The sequence below is a fragment of the Coregonus lavaretus genome (genome assembly GCF_964263955.1).
Source record: "Coregonus lavaretus genome assembly, chromosome: 19".
Taxonomy (NCBI): domain Eukaryota; kingdom Metazoa; phylum Chordata; class Actinopteri; order Salmoniformes; family Salmonidae; genus Coregonus; species Coregonus lavaretus.
The window spans coordinates 41,898,602-41,913,289 of NC_140006.1; the positions used below are offsets into that span (position 1 = coordinate 41,898,602).

The window sequence follows — 14,688 nt, forward strand, 5'->3', positions numbered from 1 at the left end:
TGGGTCGTACCAACTCCCAGTCCAGCGACGAAGGCTGCCCCCAGGCAGGACATTTCGTGTTGGGTCGGCCGAGCGACCTTCCTGCCAAACAGGTCCGCCGTCAGCTGCATTACAAAGTCATTGGTGCAAACGCCACCGTCCGCCCTGCATGCACACACAAATAATATCAGACACACACACATACACCTCAGAATATACAGATACCTCACACTCCTGCCATGATAGTCACACACACAAAACATTGAGGATTCATGATTGATAGATAGATACACTATATATACACACAAAAGTATGTGGACACCCCTTCAAATTAGTGGATTTGGCCATTTCAGCCACACCCGTTGCTGACAGGTGTATCAAATCGAGCGCACAGCCATGCAATCTCCATAGACAAACATTGGCAGTAGAATGGCCTTACTGAAGAGCTCAGTGACGTTCAACGTGGCACCGTCATAGGATGCCACCTTTCCAACAAGTCAGTTCGTCCTGCTAGAGCTGCCCCGGTCAACTGTAAGTGCTGTTATTGTGAAGTGGAAACGTCTAGGAGCAACAACGGCTTAACCGCGAAGTGGTAGGCCACACAAGCTCACAGAACGGGACCGCCGAGTGCTGAAGTAGCGGATGCCAAGAGAACGCTACCTGCCCCATTGCATAGTGCCAACGGCAAAGTTTGGTGGAGGAGGAATAATGGTCTGGGGCTGTTTTTCATGGTTTGGGCTAGGCCTCTTAGTTCCAGTGAAGGAAATCTTAACGCTACAGCATACAATGACATTCTAGACTACTCTGTGCTTCCAACTTTGTGGCAACAGTTTGGGGAAGGCCCTTTCCTGTTTCAGCATGAGGTGTGTGTTTGGTTTTCGCCAGACATAATGGGACCCATCTCTTCCAAAAAGTTTGCCAAAAAGCACCTGGAAGATCATCAAGACTCTTGGAAGAATGCTCTATGGACAGATGAGTCAAAAGTATAACTTTCTGGACAACATGGGTCCCATTATGCCTGGTGAAAACCAAACACTGCATTTAGTAAGAATCTTATACCAACGGTCAAGCATGGTGGTGGTAGTTTGATGGTTTGGGGATGCTTTGCTGCCTCAGGACCTGGATGACTTGCCTTAATAGAAGGAACCATGAATTCTGCTCTGTATTAGAGAGTTCTACAGGAGAATGTCAGGCCATCCGTCTGTGAGCTGAAGCTGAAGCGCAGCTGGGTCATGCAGCAAGACAATGATCCAAAACACACAATCAAGTCTACGTGAAAATGGCTAAAAAGCAACACATTTGAAGTTTTGGAATGGCCTAGTCAAAGTCCAGACCTAATCCCAATTGAGATGTTGTGGCAGGACTTGAAACATGCAGTTCATGCTTGAAAACCCACAAATGTCGTTGCGTTAAAGCAGTTTTGCATGGAAGAATGGGTCAAAATTCCTCCACAGCAACATCTGATCAACAACTACAGGAAGAGTTTGTTTTGAGTCCTGGACTTCCTGACGGGCCGCCCCCAGGTGGTAAGGGTAGGCAACAACACATCTGCCACGCTGATCCTCAACACGGGGGCCCCTCAGGGGTGCGTGCTCAGTCCCCTCCTGTACTCCCTGTTCACCCATGACTGCATGGCAAAGCAAGACTCCAACACCATCATTAAGTTTGCCGACGACACAACAGTGGTAGGCCTGAACACCGACAACGAGGAGGTCAGAGACCTGGCCGTGTGGTGCCAGGATAACAACCTCTCCCATAACGTGATCAAGACAAAGGAGATAATTGTGGACTACAGGAAAAAGAAGAGGACCGAGCATGCCTCCATTCTCATCGACAGGGCTGTAGTGGAGCAGGTTGAGAGCTTCAAGTTCCTTGGTGTCCACATCACCAACAAACTATCATGGTCCAAACACACCAAGACAGTTGTGAAGAGGGCACGACAAAGCCTATTCCCCCTAAGGAGACTGAAAAGATTTGGCATGGGTCCTCAGATCCTCAAAAAGTTATACAGCTGCACCTTCGAGAGCATCCTGACTGGTTGCATCAAATCAAATCAAATTTTATTGGTCACATGCGCCGAATACAACAGGTGCAGACATTACAGTGAAATGCTTACTTACAGCCCTTAACCAACAGTGCATTTATTTTAAACAAAAAAAGTAAGAATAAAACAACAACAAAAAAGTGTTGAGAAAAAAAGAGCAGAAGTAAAATAAAGTGACAGTAGGGAGGCTATATATACAGTAAAATAAAGTGACAGTAGGGAGGCTATATATACAGGGGGGTACCGTTGCATAGTCAATGTGCGGGGGCACCGGCTAGTTGAGGTAGTTGAGGTAATATGTACATGTGGGTAGAGTTAAAGTGACTATGCATAAATACTTAACAGAGTAGCAGCAGCGTAAAAAGGATGGGGTGGGGGGGCAGTGCAAATAGTCCGGGTAGCCATGATTAGCTGTTCAGGAGTCTTATGGCTTGGGGGTAGAAGCTGTTGAGAAGTCTTTTGGACCTAGACTTGGCACTCCGGTACCGCTTGCCGTGCCATCACTGCCTGGTATGGCAACTGCTCGGCCTCCGACCGCAAGACACTACAGAGGGTAGTGCGTACGGCCCAGTACATCACTGGGGCCAAGCTTCCTGCCATCCAGGACCTCTATACCAGGCGGTGTCAGAGGAAGGCCCTAAAAATTGTCAAAGACTCCAGCCACCCTAGTCATAGACTGTTCTCTCTGCTACTGCACGGCAAGCGGTATCGGAGCCCCAAGTCTGGGACCAAAAGGCTCCTTAACAGCTTCTACCCCCAAGCCATAAGACTCCTGAACAGCTAATCAAATGGCTACCCGGACTATTTGCATTGTTCCCCCCCACCCCCTCTTTTTACGCAGCTGCTACTCTCTGTTTAATATGTATGCATAGTCACTTTAACTCTACCTACATGTACATATTACCTCAATTACCTCGACTAACCTGTGCCCCCGCACATTGACTCTGTATCGGTACCCCCTGTATATAGCCTGGATACTGTTATTTTACTGCTGCTCTTTAATTATTATTATTTTTTATTTTTTTACTTAACACTTATTTTTCTTAAAACTGCATTGTTGATTAAGGGCTTGTAAGTAAGCATTTCACTGTAAGGTCTACACCTGTTGTATTCGGCGCATGTGACAAATACAATTTGATTTGAGTCATTGCAGCTCAAGGTGGCACAACCAGTTATTGAGTGTAAGGGGGCAATTACTTTTTCACACAGGGGTATTGGGTGTTGCATAACTTTGCTTGTGAAATAAATGAAATAAGTATGTAATTCTTGTGTTATTTGTTCACTCAGGTTCCCTTTATCTACCTAATATTAGGTTTTGGTTGAAGATCTGATAACATTCAGTATCAAAAATATGCAAAAGTAGAGAAGATTAGAAAGGGGGCAAATACTTTTTCACGGCACTGTAGAGAGATCAGTAAAATCAGTATCAATCAACGATAGCATCAATAAATAAATAAATACATAAATAAACCACAATAGAATAACGACACCATCCAGATATTGGTTTGAGATTATCTGAAATGTCTAGGAGTTCTCCAATGTAGGCCTACCTGATCTTCCTGATGGGAATGTGTGTTTCTCTGAGCATCGTCTCATAGAGCTGCTTGTTCCTACGAAATGGCACACACACACACAAACACACACATCAGAGTGTATATACTAACTTCAAATATACACGCAGTGGCCAGTTTATTAGAAAATGGATCGCTCCTACAGACAGTGAGTCACGTGGCCGAAGGCAGACAGGCATCCAGTTACTGTTCGTTTGAAACATTAGAATGGGCAAAATGAGTGACCTAAGTGTCTTTGAGCGTGGTATGATCGTTGGAGCCAGGCTAGCCAGTTCCACCATCTCAGAAACGGCTGGCCTCCTGGGCTTTTCACGCACGACAGTGTCTAGGGTTTACTGAGAATCTAACAGGTGGGCCACAAACAGGCAAATAACGGCGCAGTACAACAGTGGTGTGCAGAACGGCATCTCGGGAATGCACAAGTCATCGGTCCTCGTCACAGATGGGCTATTGCAGCAGACGTCCACACCGGGTTCCACTCCTATCAGCTAAAAACAAGAAGAAGCGGCTCCAGTGGGCACGCGATCACCAACACCAGACAATTGAGGAGTGGAAAAAAACATTGTCTGGTCCGACGAATCCCGGTTCCTGTTGCGTCATGCTGATACCAATTGAGCAACGTTTGACCGCCACACCTTGTAGAATCCATGCCCTGAAGAATTCAGGCTGTACTGTAGGCAAAGAGGGGTCCGACCGGGTGTACCTAACAAACTGGCCACTGAGTGTATATGCCCAAACACACTAGTGCGGTGAAACACACACACACACACACACACACACACACACACACACACACACGTCACATCAGTACAACCCCCTTTTCTGGACAGCGGCTTATCAACTCTCTTCCCACCAGGAACCCTGATTGACCCCCACTTGCCCCAATCAGCCTGAAATCCATGCATATGAGCTGGAATGCTTTTTAGCTGCAGTACATGACGGAGCAATAAAGTCCAGATCCACATACTTCCTCTTTGCAACTTTTTCTAAGAAAGAAGGCCTACTGATCAAGATGTCATCTTAAAAATCTTTCCTAACAGCACATCCAACATGAAGGACTGATAAATTGTTGGGGTTATTGAAAATGATATGTTGTGTAATGTTTGTATGTTGTTACAAGGGATAATATATCATGTCCCTGTTGTTTGTTTATGATACAAAACAAGCTCTAGAAAACAGTACAAATTCCTCACCCTGGTATTAGGCTCATCAGTGTATTCAGAAAGTATTCAGAGCCCTTGACTTCTTCCACATTTTGTGACGTTACAGCCTTATTCTAATGGGTGAAATTGTTTTTTTTCCTCTCCTCATCAATCTACACACAGTAACCCATAATGACAAAGCAAAAACAGGTTTTTAGCAATTTTTTCAAATGTATGAAAAAGTAGAATAAAAAATATCACATTTACATAAGTATTCAGACCCTTTACTCAGTACTTTGTTGAAGCACCTTTGGCAGCGATTACAGCCTTGAGTCTTCTTGGGTATGACGCTACAAGCTTGGCACACCTGTTTTTGGGGAGTTTCTCCCATTCTTCTCTGCAGATCCTCTCAAGCTCTGTCAGGTTGGATGGGGAGCATCACTGCACAGCTATTTTCAGGTCTCCCCCGAGATGTTCGATCAGGTTCAAGTCCGGGCTCTGGTTGGGCCACTCAAGGACATTCAGAGACTTGTCCCGAAGCAACTCCTGCGTTTTCTCCCAGTCTCTGCCGCTGAAAAACATCCCCACAGCATGATGCTACCACCACCATGCTTCACTGTAGGGATGGTGCCAGGTTTCCTCCAGACGTGACACTTGGTATTCAGGTCAAAAAGTTCAATCTTGGTTTCATCAGACCAGATAATCTTTTTTCTCATGGTCAGTCATTTAGGTGCCTTTTAGCAAACTCCAAGCGGGCTGTCATGTGCCTTTTACTATAATATAATAATATGCCATTTAGCAGACGCTTTTATCCAAAGCGACTTACAGTCATGCATGCATACATTTTTTTGTGTATGGGTGGTCCCGGGGATCGAACCCACTACCTTGGCGTTACAAGCGCCGTGCTCTACCAGCTGAGCTACAGAGGACCAGGAGTGGCTGAGGAGTGGCTTCCATCTGGCCACTCTACCATAAAGGCCTGATTGGTGGAGTGTTGCAGAGATGGTTGTCCTTCTGGAAGGTTCTCCCATCTCCACAGAGGAAATCTGGAGCTCTGTCAGAGTGACCATCGGGTTCTTGGTCACCTCCCTGACCAAGGCCCTTCTCCCCCGATTGCTCAGTTTTGCTTGCCAGCCAGCTCTAGGAAGAGTCTTGGTGGTTCCAAACTTCTTCCATTTAAGAATGATGGAGGCCACTGTGTTCTTGAGGACCTTCAATGCAGCAGACATTTTTTGGTACCCTTCCCCAGATCTGTGCCTCGACACAATCCTGTATCAGAGCTCTAATCAAATCAAATTTTATTTGTCACTTGCGCTCAATACAACAAGTGTAGACCTTACAGTGAAATGCTTACTTACAAGCCCTTAACTAACAATGCAGTTTTAAGAAAGAATACCCCCCAAAAATCACACAAAAATACAATATCAAATAATACGAAATAAAAGTAACAAATAATTAAAGAGCAGCAGTTAAATAACAATAGCGAGGCTATATACAGGGGGTACCGGTACTGGGTCAATGTGCGGGGGTACAGGTTAGTCGAGGTAATTGAGGTAATATGTACATGTATGTAGAGTTATTAAAGTGACTATGCATAGATAATAAACAGAGAGTAGCAGCAGCGTAAAAGAGGGGTGGGGGGGGGGCAATGCAAATAGTCTGGGTAGCCATTTGATTAGATGTTCAGGAGTCTTATGGCTTGGGGGTAGAAGCTGTTTAGAAGCTTTTTGGACCTAGACTTGGCACTCCGGTACCATTTGCCATGGGGTAGCAGAGAGAACAGTCTATGACTAGGGTGGCTGGAGTCTGACAGTTTTTAGGGCCTTCCTCTGACACCGCCTGGTATAGAGGTCCTGGATGGCAGGAAGCTTGGCCCCAGTGATGAACTGGGCCGTAAGCACTACCCTCTGTAGTGTCTTGCGGTCGGAGGCAGAGCAGTTGCCATACCAGGCAGTGATGCAACCAGTCAGGATGCTCTCGATGGTGCAGCTGTAGAACCTTTTGAGGATCTGAGGACCCATGCCAAATATTTTCAGTCGTGCCCTCTTCATTACGAACAATTCCTTCGACCTCATGTCTTGGTTTTTGCTCTGACATGCACTGCAAACTGCGGAACCTTATATAGACAGATGTGTGCCATTCCAAATCATGTCCAATTAATTGAATTTACCACAGGTTGACTCCAATCAAGTTGTAGAAACATCTCAAGGTTGATCAATGGAAACAGGATGCACCTGAGCTCAATTTCGAGTCTCATAGCAAAGGGTCTGAATACTTATGTAAATAAGGTATTTCTGTTTTTATTTTTTTTTATAAATTAGCAAACATATTTAAAAACCTGTTTTTCGCTTTGTCATTATGGGGTATTGTGTGTAGATTGCTGTGGATTTATATTTATTTAATCCATTTTAGAATAAAGCTGTAACGTAACAAAATGTGGAAAAAGTGAAGGGTTCTGAATACTTTCCTAATGCACTGTACCTTCAGATAGATCACTTATCACTATTTTGGTCTTACAATTAACATAAGTCCGGTCTTCTTCAAAATACCATTTTGTCCCCTATGCCCTGATTCATAGCACATTAATTCATCTTTAGAGATACATTCAGAACTTATATTTATAACTTGACCAATATCTCCTACACACATCCACGCACGCACTCTCAAGTAAAATCACACTAACCTAAATGCGACAGACTCCAGAATGGCTCGGACCAGGTGACTCTTGTTTGTGGATGGTTTTAGGCCCATGAAAGAGGCGCATGCTTTGGGATCGTTTAAAGGAGCCTGGTGAACACACAAACACGTTAACCATCCACAGAGAGGACATAACACTAACACACCGTAGGCAAGGCCCTAGAAAATCTGCCATGTGGAGAGCGCGGACGGAATCACGGAATCCAGACATTAAAATGGAATTCAACAATATTCAAAAATGTATTGAACTTAGAACATTTATTAAATTTGCCCAAGTTAATCATAAGCCATCAACAAAATGCATCAGTGATTGGTATTGCCCTGCAACTTTCTGGAAACGGCATATGAATTCCCCTGTCTGTGCATGTGGTGTGCATATGTCTACACTTAATGTAGCCGTTAGCGATGATGCTAATGATAATCTTCTTCTGGTAGAGATGGAAAGGCTTTCCCAAAAACCTTCTCAGTAAAAATTTAACTGCAACGTAGCCTATGCCTACCTGGCAGAATAATATCATGATTATTTGCATCAATCCAGTGGCCATTTGTTTTGCAAAATCTGCAATCACATGAGCGCTACAGAAACATCGTTAACCAAACAACGGTCTCCGGCTGCTGCACACTTGCATTAAAAGGGTGGGTAACTAAACACAAACATTTAAATTACTCTGATTTTTCCCAGATCTCAAGTGGTCTCCTGATGTCGTTTAAGCATTGTTGTGGACTTAGAACATCCAATTTGGTTGTTTTTATATTTTTTTTAAAGTGTGATTTTGAGAGCGAAAACCTGAAAATAATGGGGAAAATGGAAGCTTGTAAATACAAAACTGAGAAAACTGAATTTGGGAAAACACTAAACGGAATCAGGCAAAACATTTTAACTGATTTTATAGGGCCCTACATATATATATATATAACAAAACCCAAGAGCATATATAAACACAATTTCACACACATGTAAACAAAGGCATATACACAAACACAACATTATTCCAGCATGTTTTGGGAGCGTAAACTCACATGAAATTAAAGAAGAGACAAAACTTACAAAAGCTGGTTGCACAAACGTAGGCAGAGAAGGAAAAGACAACGTTATGACAACACTGTAGACACTTAACATTAATGATGACACTACTACCAAGGTCACCCAGAAACAAATGCATGCCATAACACCCACAAAACCACAAACTCAAAGTCCGATGACACACCAACTGACATTAATAATCTCACTGTCAAAGCAATACACAGTATACTTGTGTGTGTCTGTGCGAGCAAGCGAACACACAAGCTTAAATCATTCCTGTACGCACACACACACACACACACACACACACACACACACACTCACTCACTCACCTGCAGGCCACTAAATGAGGGAACGAAGCACACTCCGTCCGAGTTGGCCACACTGCTGGCCATGGCATCTGTCTCCCGTACGTCTGAGAACAGCTCTGGAACGACACAACTGATGTCACTTCCTCTGACATCACCAAACATGGGCCAAATACTACCTTACTTATATGCACATTGTGTATTCATACCATTCTTCTATCAAATATCAACATATGAATTACGCAATATATGAATTGGTACGTGTGTACTAAACCTCATTACATTGGTCTCTTTCCCCTTATTTGTGAGAATATCCTAATTACAGAGCTCCTTTTTAAATGTGGACTCTACTGGATTACTGCTAAACAGGTATCACGCCAGTGGTCAGACTCACCCAGTTCCTGTGCCCATTTAATGGCTGTGCCAGTGTCTGCTGCGTTGCCCTCTGCTAGATACACCACCTCTGGGCCGATCTTCCAGCCCACAACAGGGTAGAGACCTACACAAACACAACACATTTTCATGACAATCTGGGACAATGTCTGAACTGCTTACGTTTTGTAAAAGTGCCTTATTCATTGTTATTGGTGTTCTCTGAGCTAGGGGGGGGGGGGGGGGGGGGTGATCCCCCCCAAAAATATTTGTGAAAAGAAAAACTAAGACAAAATTGGGAATCAGATATATATATGGTATACTACGAAGCAGGTTAGATCTACTCAGGGTTTTCTAAAGCTAGCTAGCTTCAGTTAGCTTCAGTTAGCTTCCTGTTCCTTCTCAGGCTTCCTCTGTACTACGATGGTGAATATTGCTCGTCCGCCTGTCGCTAACTCTAGCAGGCTTGTAACTGTGCATGCATGTCGCACGTAATTTGTAAGTCGCTCTGGATAAGAGCGTCTGCTAAATGATGTAAATCTAAAATGTGTCCAGTCGAACCCCAAACTCTTCATTGAGACAATGCTGAAACATCAATCCATGGGCAAGTCAGTGCCAAATTGTCATTTGTGCCAAAATCAAAATAAATTCATCAGGCTGTGGTGTGAAATAGGCTTTTAGAAGTGCCGTCTTTATTTTATTACATATCGTTAATTCCATCTTTGGTTTGGTTATCAATGCACAAGCACCTTTTTTACCACTCCTATCGATAAAATATGCTAATTGTATGGTCATACAAACGTTTTAGTCCTTTAAAAAGTTTACACAGAGCAGGGGTGGTCAACCTTGTGCTGGCTTTTGTTCCATTCCTGCTCTAACCTAGCCGATTCTACTAATCACCTGCTGATCAGGTGTGTTAGAGCAGGGATGGAACAAAAGCCTGCCCAGCCAGTAGCTCTTAAGGCTGCTTCTTACAGCTCTGACTTAGACCTTGTGTCTATGAATGAGTGTATGTGTAGGTCTTGATGTCATGTTGACTTTGAGGGACAGTTTCCTAGTCACAGATTAAGCCTAGCCCTCGGCTAAAAAGCTATTTCAATGGAGATTTCCCCCGTTAAGCATACTTCTCATAATGTGGTGATTGTAAGTGGGACTATGTCCATCTCTGAGTCAAGATGTAGCCTATATGTGGGAATATGTCCATATCTGAGTCAGGATGAAAAACAAAGATTTTTTATAACTAACCCAAGATAGAACACAGCCTGTCGTTTCCAATGGCATCAAATTAATCCTAGTGGGCAGAACAAGCAAAGAGGTGGGCAGAGCCAAGCACGAGCTGGCGAGAGCCTATTGGCGCGTTCTAGCATGTATTTGCATAATTCCGTTAGGGAACGCCTACTCTGTGAAGTGCGTGTGTGTGTGTGTGTGTAATATGTCAATCCGCCCTTTCACTCCTTCTAAACAACGCCATGTTTTGAAACTTTGGCAAAGGGTAAAGTCTACAAAGCTTAGTCGTAACAGATTCTAGTTTTGGAAACAGAAAACTGTATTGAGATCAAATGTTTCCTTCGATGAGAAAATGTGCAGAATTGTCAGCCACATTTATACATCCGGTGAAATGTCTGTCTCATTTTCTATCTGTGATGAAGACTATAGCTACGTACCGGCCACAGACGTGTGTGGCTTGCTCCCAGTATTGATGTTCATGAAGGTGCCCGTTCCCATGGTGATCTTCACGTCACCGATGTCGAAGCAGCACTCACCAAACATGGCCGCCTGCTGGTCTGCCATCTACAGGGTGAGAGGTAACATATTTATGATCAGTATCCTGTTCCCAAACCCTAACCTTAACCATTAGGGGGATCCATCCTAACCTTAACCATTAGGGGGATCCATCCTAACCTTAACCATTAGGGGGATCCATCCTAACCTTAACCATTAGGGGGATACATCCTAACCTTAACCATTAGGGGGATCCATCCTAACCTTAACCATTAGGGGGATCCATCCTAACCTTAACCATTAGGGGGATACATCCTAACCTTAACCATTAGGGGGGATCCATCCTAACCTTAACCATTAGGGGGATACATCCTAACCTTAACCATTAGGGGGATCCATCCTAACCTTAACCATTAGGGGGATCCATCCTAACCTTAACCATTAGGGGGATCCATCCTAACCTTAACCATTAGGGGGATCCATCCTAACCTTAACCATTAGGGGGATCCATCCTAACCTTAACCATTAGGGGGATCCATCCTAACCTTAACCATTAGGGGGATCCATCCTAACCTTAACCATTAGGGGGATACATCCTAACCTTAACCATTAGGGGGATCCATCCTAACCTTAACCATTAGGGGGATCCATCCTAACCTTAACCATTAGGGGGATCCATCCTAACCTTAACCATTAGGGGGATCCATCCTAACCTTAACCATTAGGGGGATCCATCCTAACCTTAACCATTAGGGGGATCCATCCTAACCTTAACCATTAGGGGGGATCCATCCTAACCTTAACCATTAGGGGGATCCATCCTAACCTTAACCATTAGGGGGATCCATCCTAACCTTAACCATTAGGGGGATCCATCCTAACCTTAACCATTAGGGGGATCCATCCTAACCTTAACCATTAGGGGGATACATCCTAACCTTAACCATTAGGGGGATCCATCCTAACCTTAACCATTAGGGGGATCCATCCTAACCTTAACCATTAGGGGGATACATCCTAACCTTAACCATTAGGGGGATACATCCTAACCTTAACCATTAGGGGGATCCATCCTAACCTTAACCATTAGGGGGATCCATCCTAACCTTAACCATTAGGGGGATCCATCCTAACCTTAACCATTAGGGGGATCCATCCTAACCTTAACCATTAGGGGGATCCATCCTAACCTTAACCATTAGGGGGATCCATCCTAACCTTAACCATTAGGGGGATACAACCTAACCTTAACCATTAGGGGGATCCATCCTAACCTTAACCATTAGGTGGATCCATCCTAACCTTAACCATTAGGGGGATCCATCCTAACCTTAACCATTAGGGGGATCCATCCTAACCTTAACCATTAGGGGGATCCATCCTAACCTTAACCATTAGGGGGATACATCCTAACCTTAACCATTAGGGGGATCCATCCTAACCTTAACCATTAGGGGGATCCATCCTAACCTTAACCATTAGGGGGATCCATCCTAACCTTAACCATTAGGGGGGATCCATCCTAACCTTAACCATTAGGTGGATACATCCTGTTTTCACTTTGTCGTTATGGGGTATTGTGTATAGATTGCTGAGGATTCTTTTAAAATCCATTTTAGAATAAGGCTGTAGCATAACAAAATGTGGAAGAAATCAAGGGGTCTGAATACTTTCCGAAGGCACTGTATCCCCTGTATGTTTCTAAAAACATGCAATAAACAGCTGATGCTAAGAATTAATGAGGCAAGTGGATATTTTTGAAAGGTCATATTCCCTCAAAGATAGCAGAATAACCTGAAGACACACCGACCTAGCACAGCTGGTGACGTGACAAAACAAAGATACTGTAATCCCGTAAAGATAACAGACGCTTTCCAAGATGTGGAGACAGCGATGCAAAGACGAGATACTCACAACAGACATGATAGGGATCGACACCCCAAAGACGGAGGGATCTGTCAATCCAAAGTGGTGACTGGTGGAGCATGAGGGAGAAGAGGAGATAATGTATGAATAAATAGGTATTAAATACGACAATGATAATCAACATCTAATATGGCTTTATCGCTGTTACTAGATATCAGGGCGAAGAGGACAAATAGACCATGATTGATAGCAGTGAAGGCCGCTGAGGGGAGGATGGCTCATAATAATGTCTGGAATGGAGTCAATGGAATGGTATCGACCACATGGAAACCGCATCTTTGATGCGTTTGATACCATTCCATTGACTCCGTTCAAGCCGTTATGAGCCTTCCTCCCCTCAGCGGCCTCCACTGTGTGATAGAAATGTCTGACATGACTTGCAGAGAAGACATTTTACTGAACCCGGCAAAGCTCAGTTACAACAGGACGAAACTCAGTAGCCTCTGTATCCTGCTGTAACGTAGCTATGCTGATCGGCTCCTACCTCTACATAATAGATATAAGATAACATAGAATTGTATTGTCTGTTTTTCACATAAATGTGCTTTGCGTTATATAAAAACTAAAGGCCATTAAGTTAAAACAACAGACAGTATACAGTATACATTGTACAAGAAGGGACTATACAAGTGATAAGAAACTAAACAAATAGAGTTTAGTAAATCATCGCCGATGACGTGGATGTCGATTCAGGCAGCCCTCCGCACCTCTCTGATTCAGAGGGGTTGGGTTAAATGTGGAAGACACATTTCAGTTAAATGCATTCAGTTTTACAACTGACTAGATATCCCCCCCTTCCTTTCCCTTTCTAATCTCTACATTATACAGGCCTTCTTTTTGGATTCTAACTGCCATTTAAGTGGCCTGTTCTCCTCTGATCTCTCAATTCTGACTGCAATCTAGAGACGTGTGAGTCATGTGACCAGTATCACGTGACTCACCCAGTGTTCAGTACTTTGGGGAGGATGGAGAGAGGCAGCGAGATGAGACAGCACAGGAATTCACTCCAGCACAACTGTGGGGAACGCACGCACACGTGTGCACACACATACACAAAGACACACAGTAATTAAACTAAAATTCAATACTTCTCTATGAGAATACATTTCAATTGCAATTTCAGTTTACTTCCTGGATTGACTTAATTTAAATGCAATTGACCCCACCCTGATACACAGTTATTACACAAGGAAAAACCGACCTGGTACGAATCAAATATCCCAGTGGCACTGGCATTAGAGTAGTCTGTGGCATGGACCAATCCTGGAATCGGTTAGAGAAGAGATACAGATCGATTATATTTGTTTATTTGGCAGGGACCATGTACCATGTACAATTGACACTGAACCAAGAACAATTTGTCCAAGAACATTCTATCATTAGCTCATATTCCCGCTTGACTGTGTCGTGCAACGTGTCGGAGGGATTTCAGAGGAAACAGGACTGCAGTAGGATTGCGAAAACAAGGAAACCCAAAACCTTAGCAGCACTAGGCTAAACCGCGTGACAATTCATCATTAACATGGAAATACACACGCTTACATGCTCACAAGCTTAAAAGGAAAGATTCACCCATTTTGAATGCTATATTGTTTTTGTGCATCTCTGAGTGATCTATCGATTCCAGGTGTCATTTCATTTTTATCTGAGCTATTGCCGTTCAAGCAGGCAGAAAATCAGCCGGTTTTCCTTGGCATTGCGTAAAGCCGCTCTCACTACACTGGAAGTTAATAGGAATACAACTTTTAGATAGCGAAAACGTCTATCATACATGTCAGATTTCAATACTGGCCGATGTCATAGCGTGGGAGGTTGTCTTCTCTCGAATTAACCATTGATCATATTTTTTGCGATATTCCTACCTCGAGAAATGTGTAATTTAACAGAGGGTCCACCACATTTT

General features: G+C 43.7%; 1 protein-coding gene across 1 annotated transcript in view; it reads right to left on the reverse strand.

Moving 5' to 3' along the window:
* Positions 1–14,688, reverse strand: part of gk5 (glycerol kinase 5) — a 33,713-nt gene that overhangs the window by 3,888 nt on the left and 15,137 nt on the right. The window contains exons 7-15 of the mRNA XM_084183728.1: positions 13,987–14,048; positions 13,727–13,800; positions 12,774–12,834; positions 10,802–10,928; positions 9,160–9,264; positions 8,790–8,884; positions 7,420–7,523; positions 3,574–3,633; positions 11–144 (exon numbers count right to left, since the gene is read on the reverse strand). Of these exons, the coding sequence (XP_084039854.1) occupies positions 11–144; positions 3,574–3,633; positions 7,420–7,523; positions 8,790–8,884; positions 9,160–9,264; positions 10,802–10,928; positions 12,774–12,834; positions 13,727–13,800; positions 13,987–14,048 (822 nt within the window). The remainder of the gene's footprint in view (positions 1–10; positions 145–3,573; positions 3,634–7,419; positions 7,524–8,789; positions 8,885–9,159; positions 9,265–10,801; positions 10,929–12,773; positions 12,835–13,726; positions 13,801–13,986; positions 14,049–14,688) is intronic.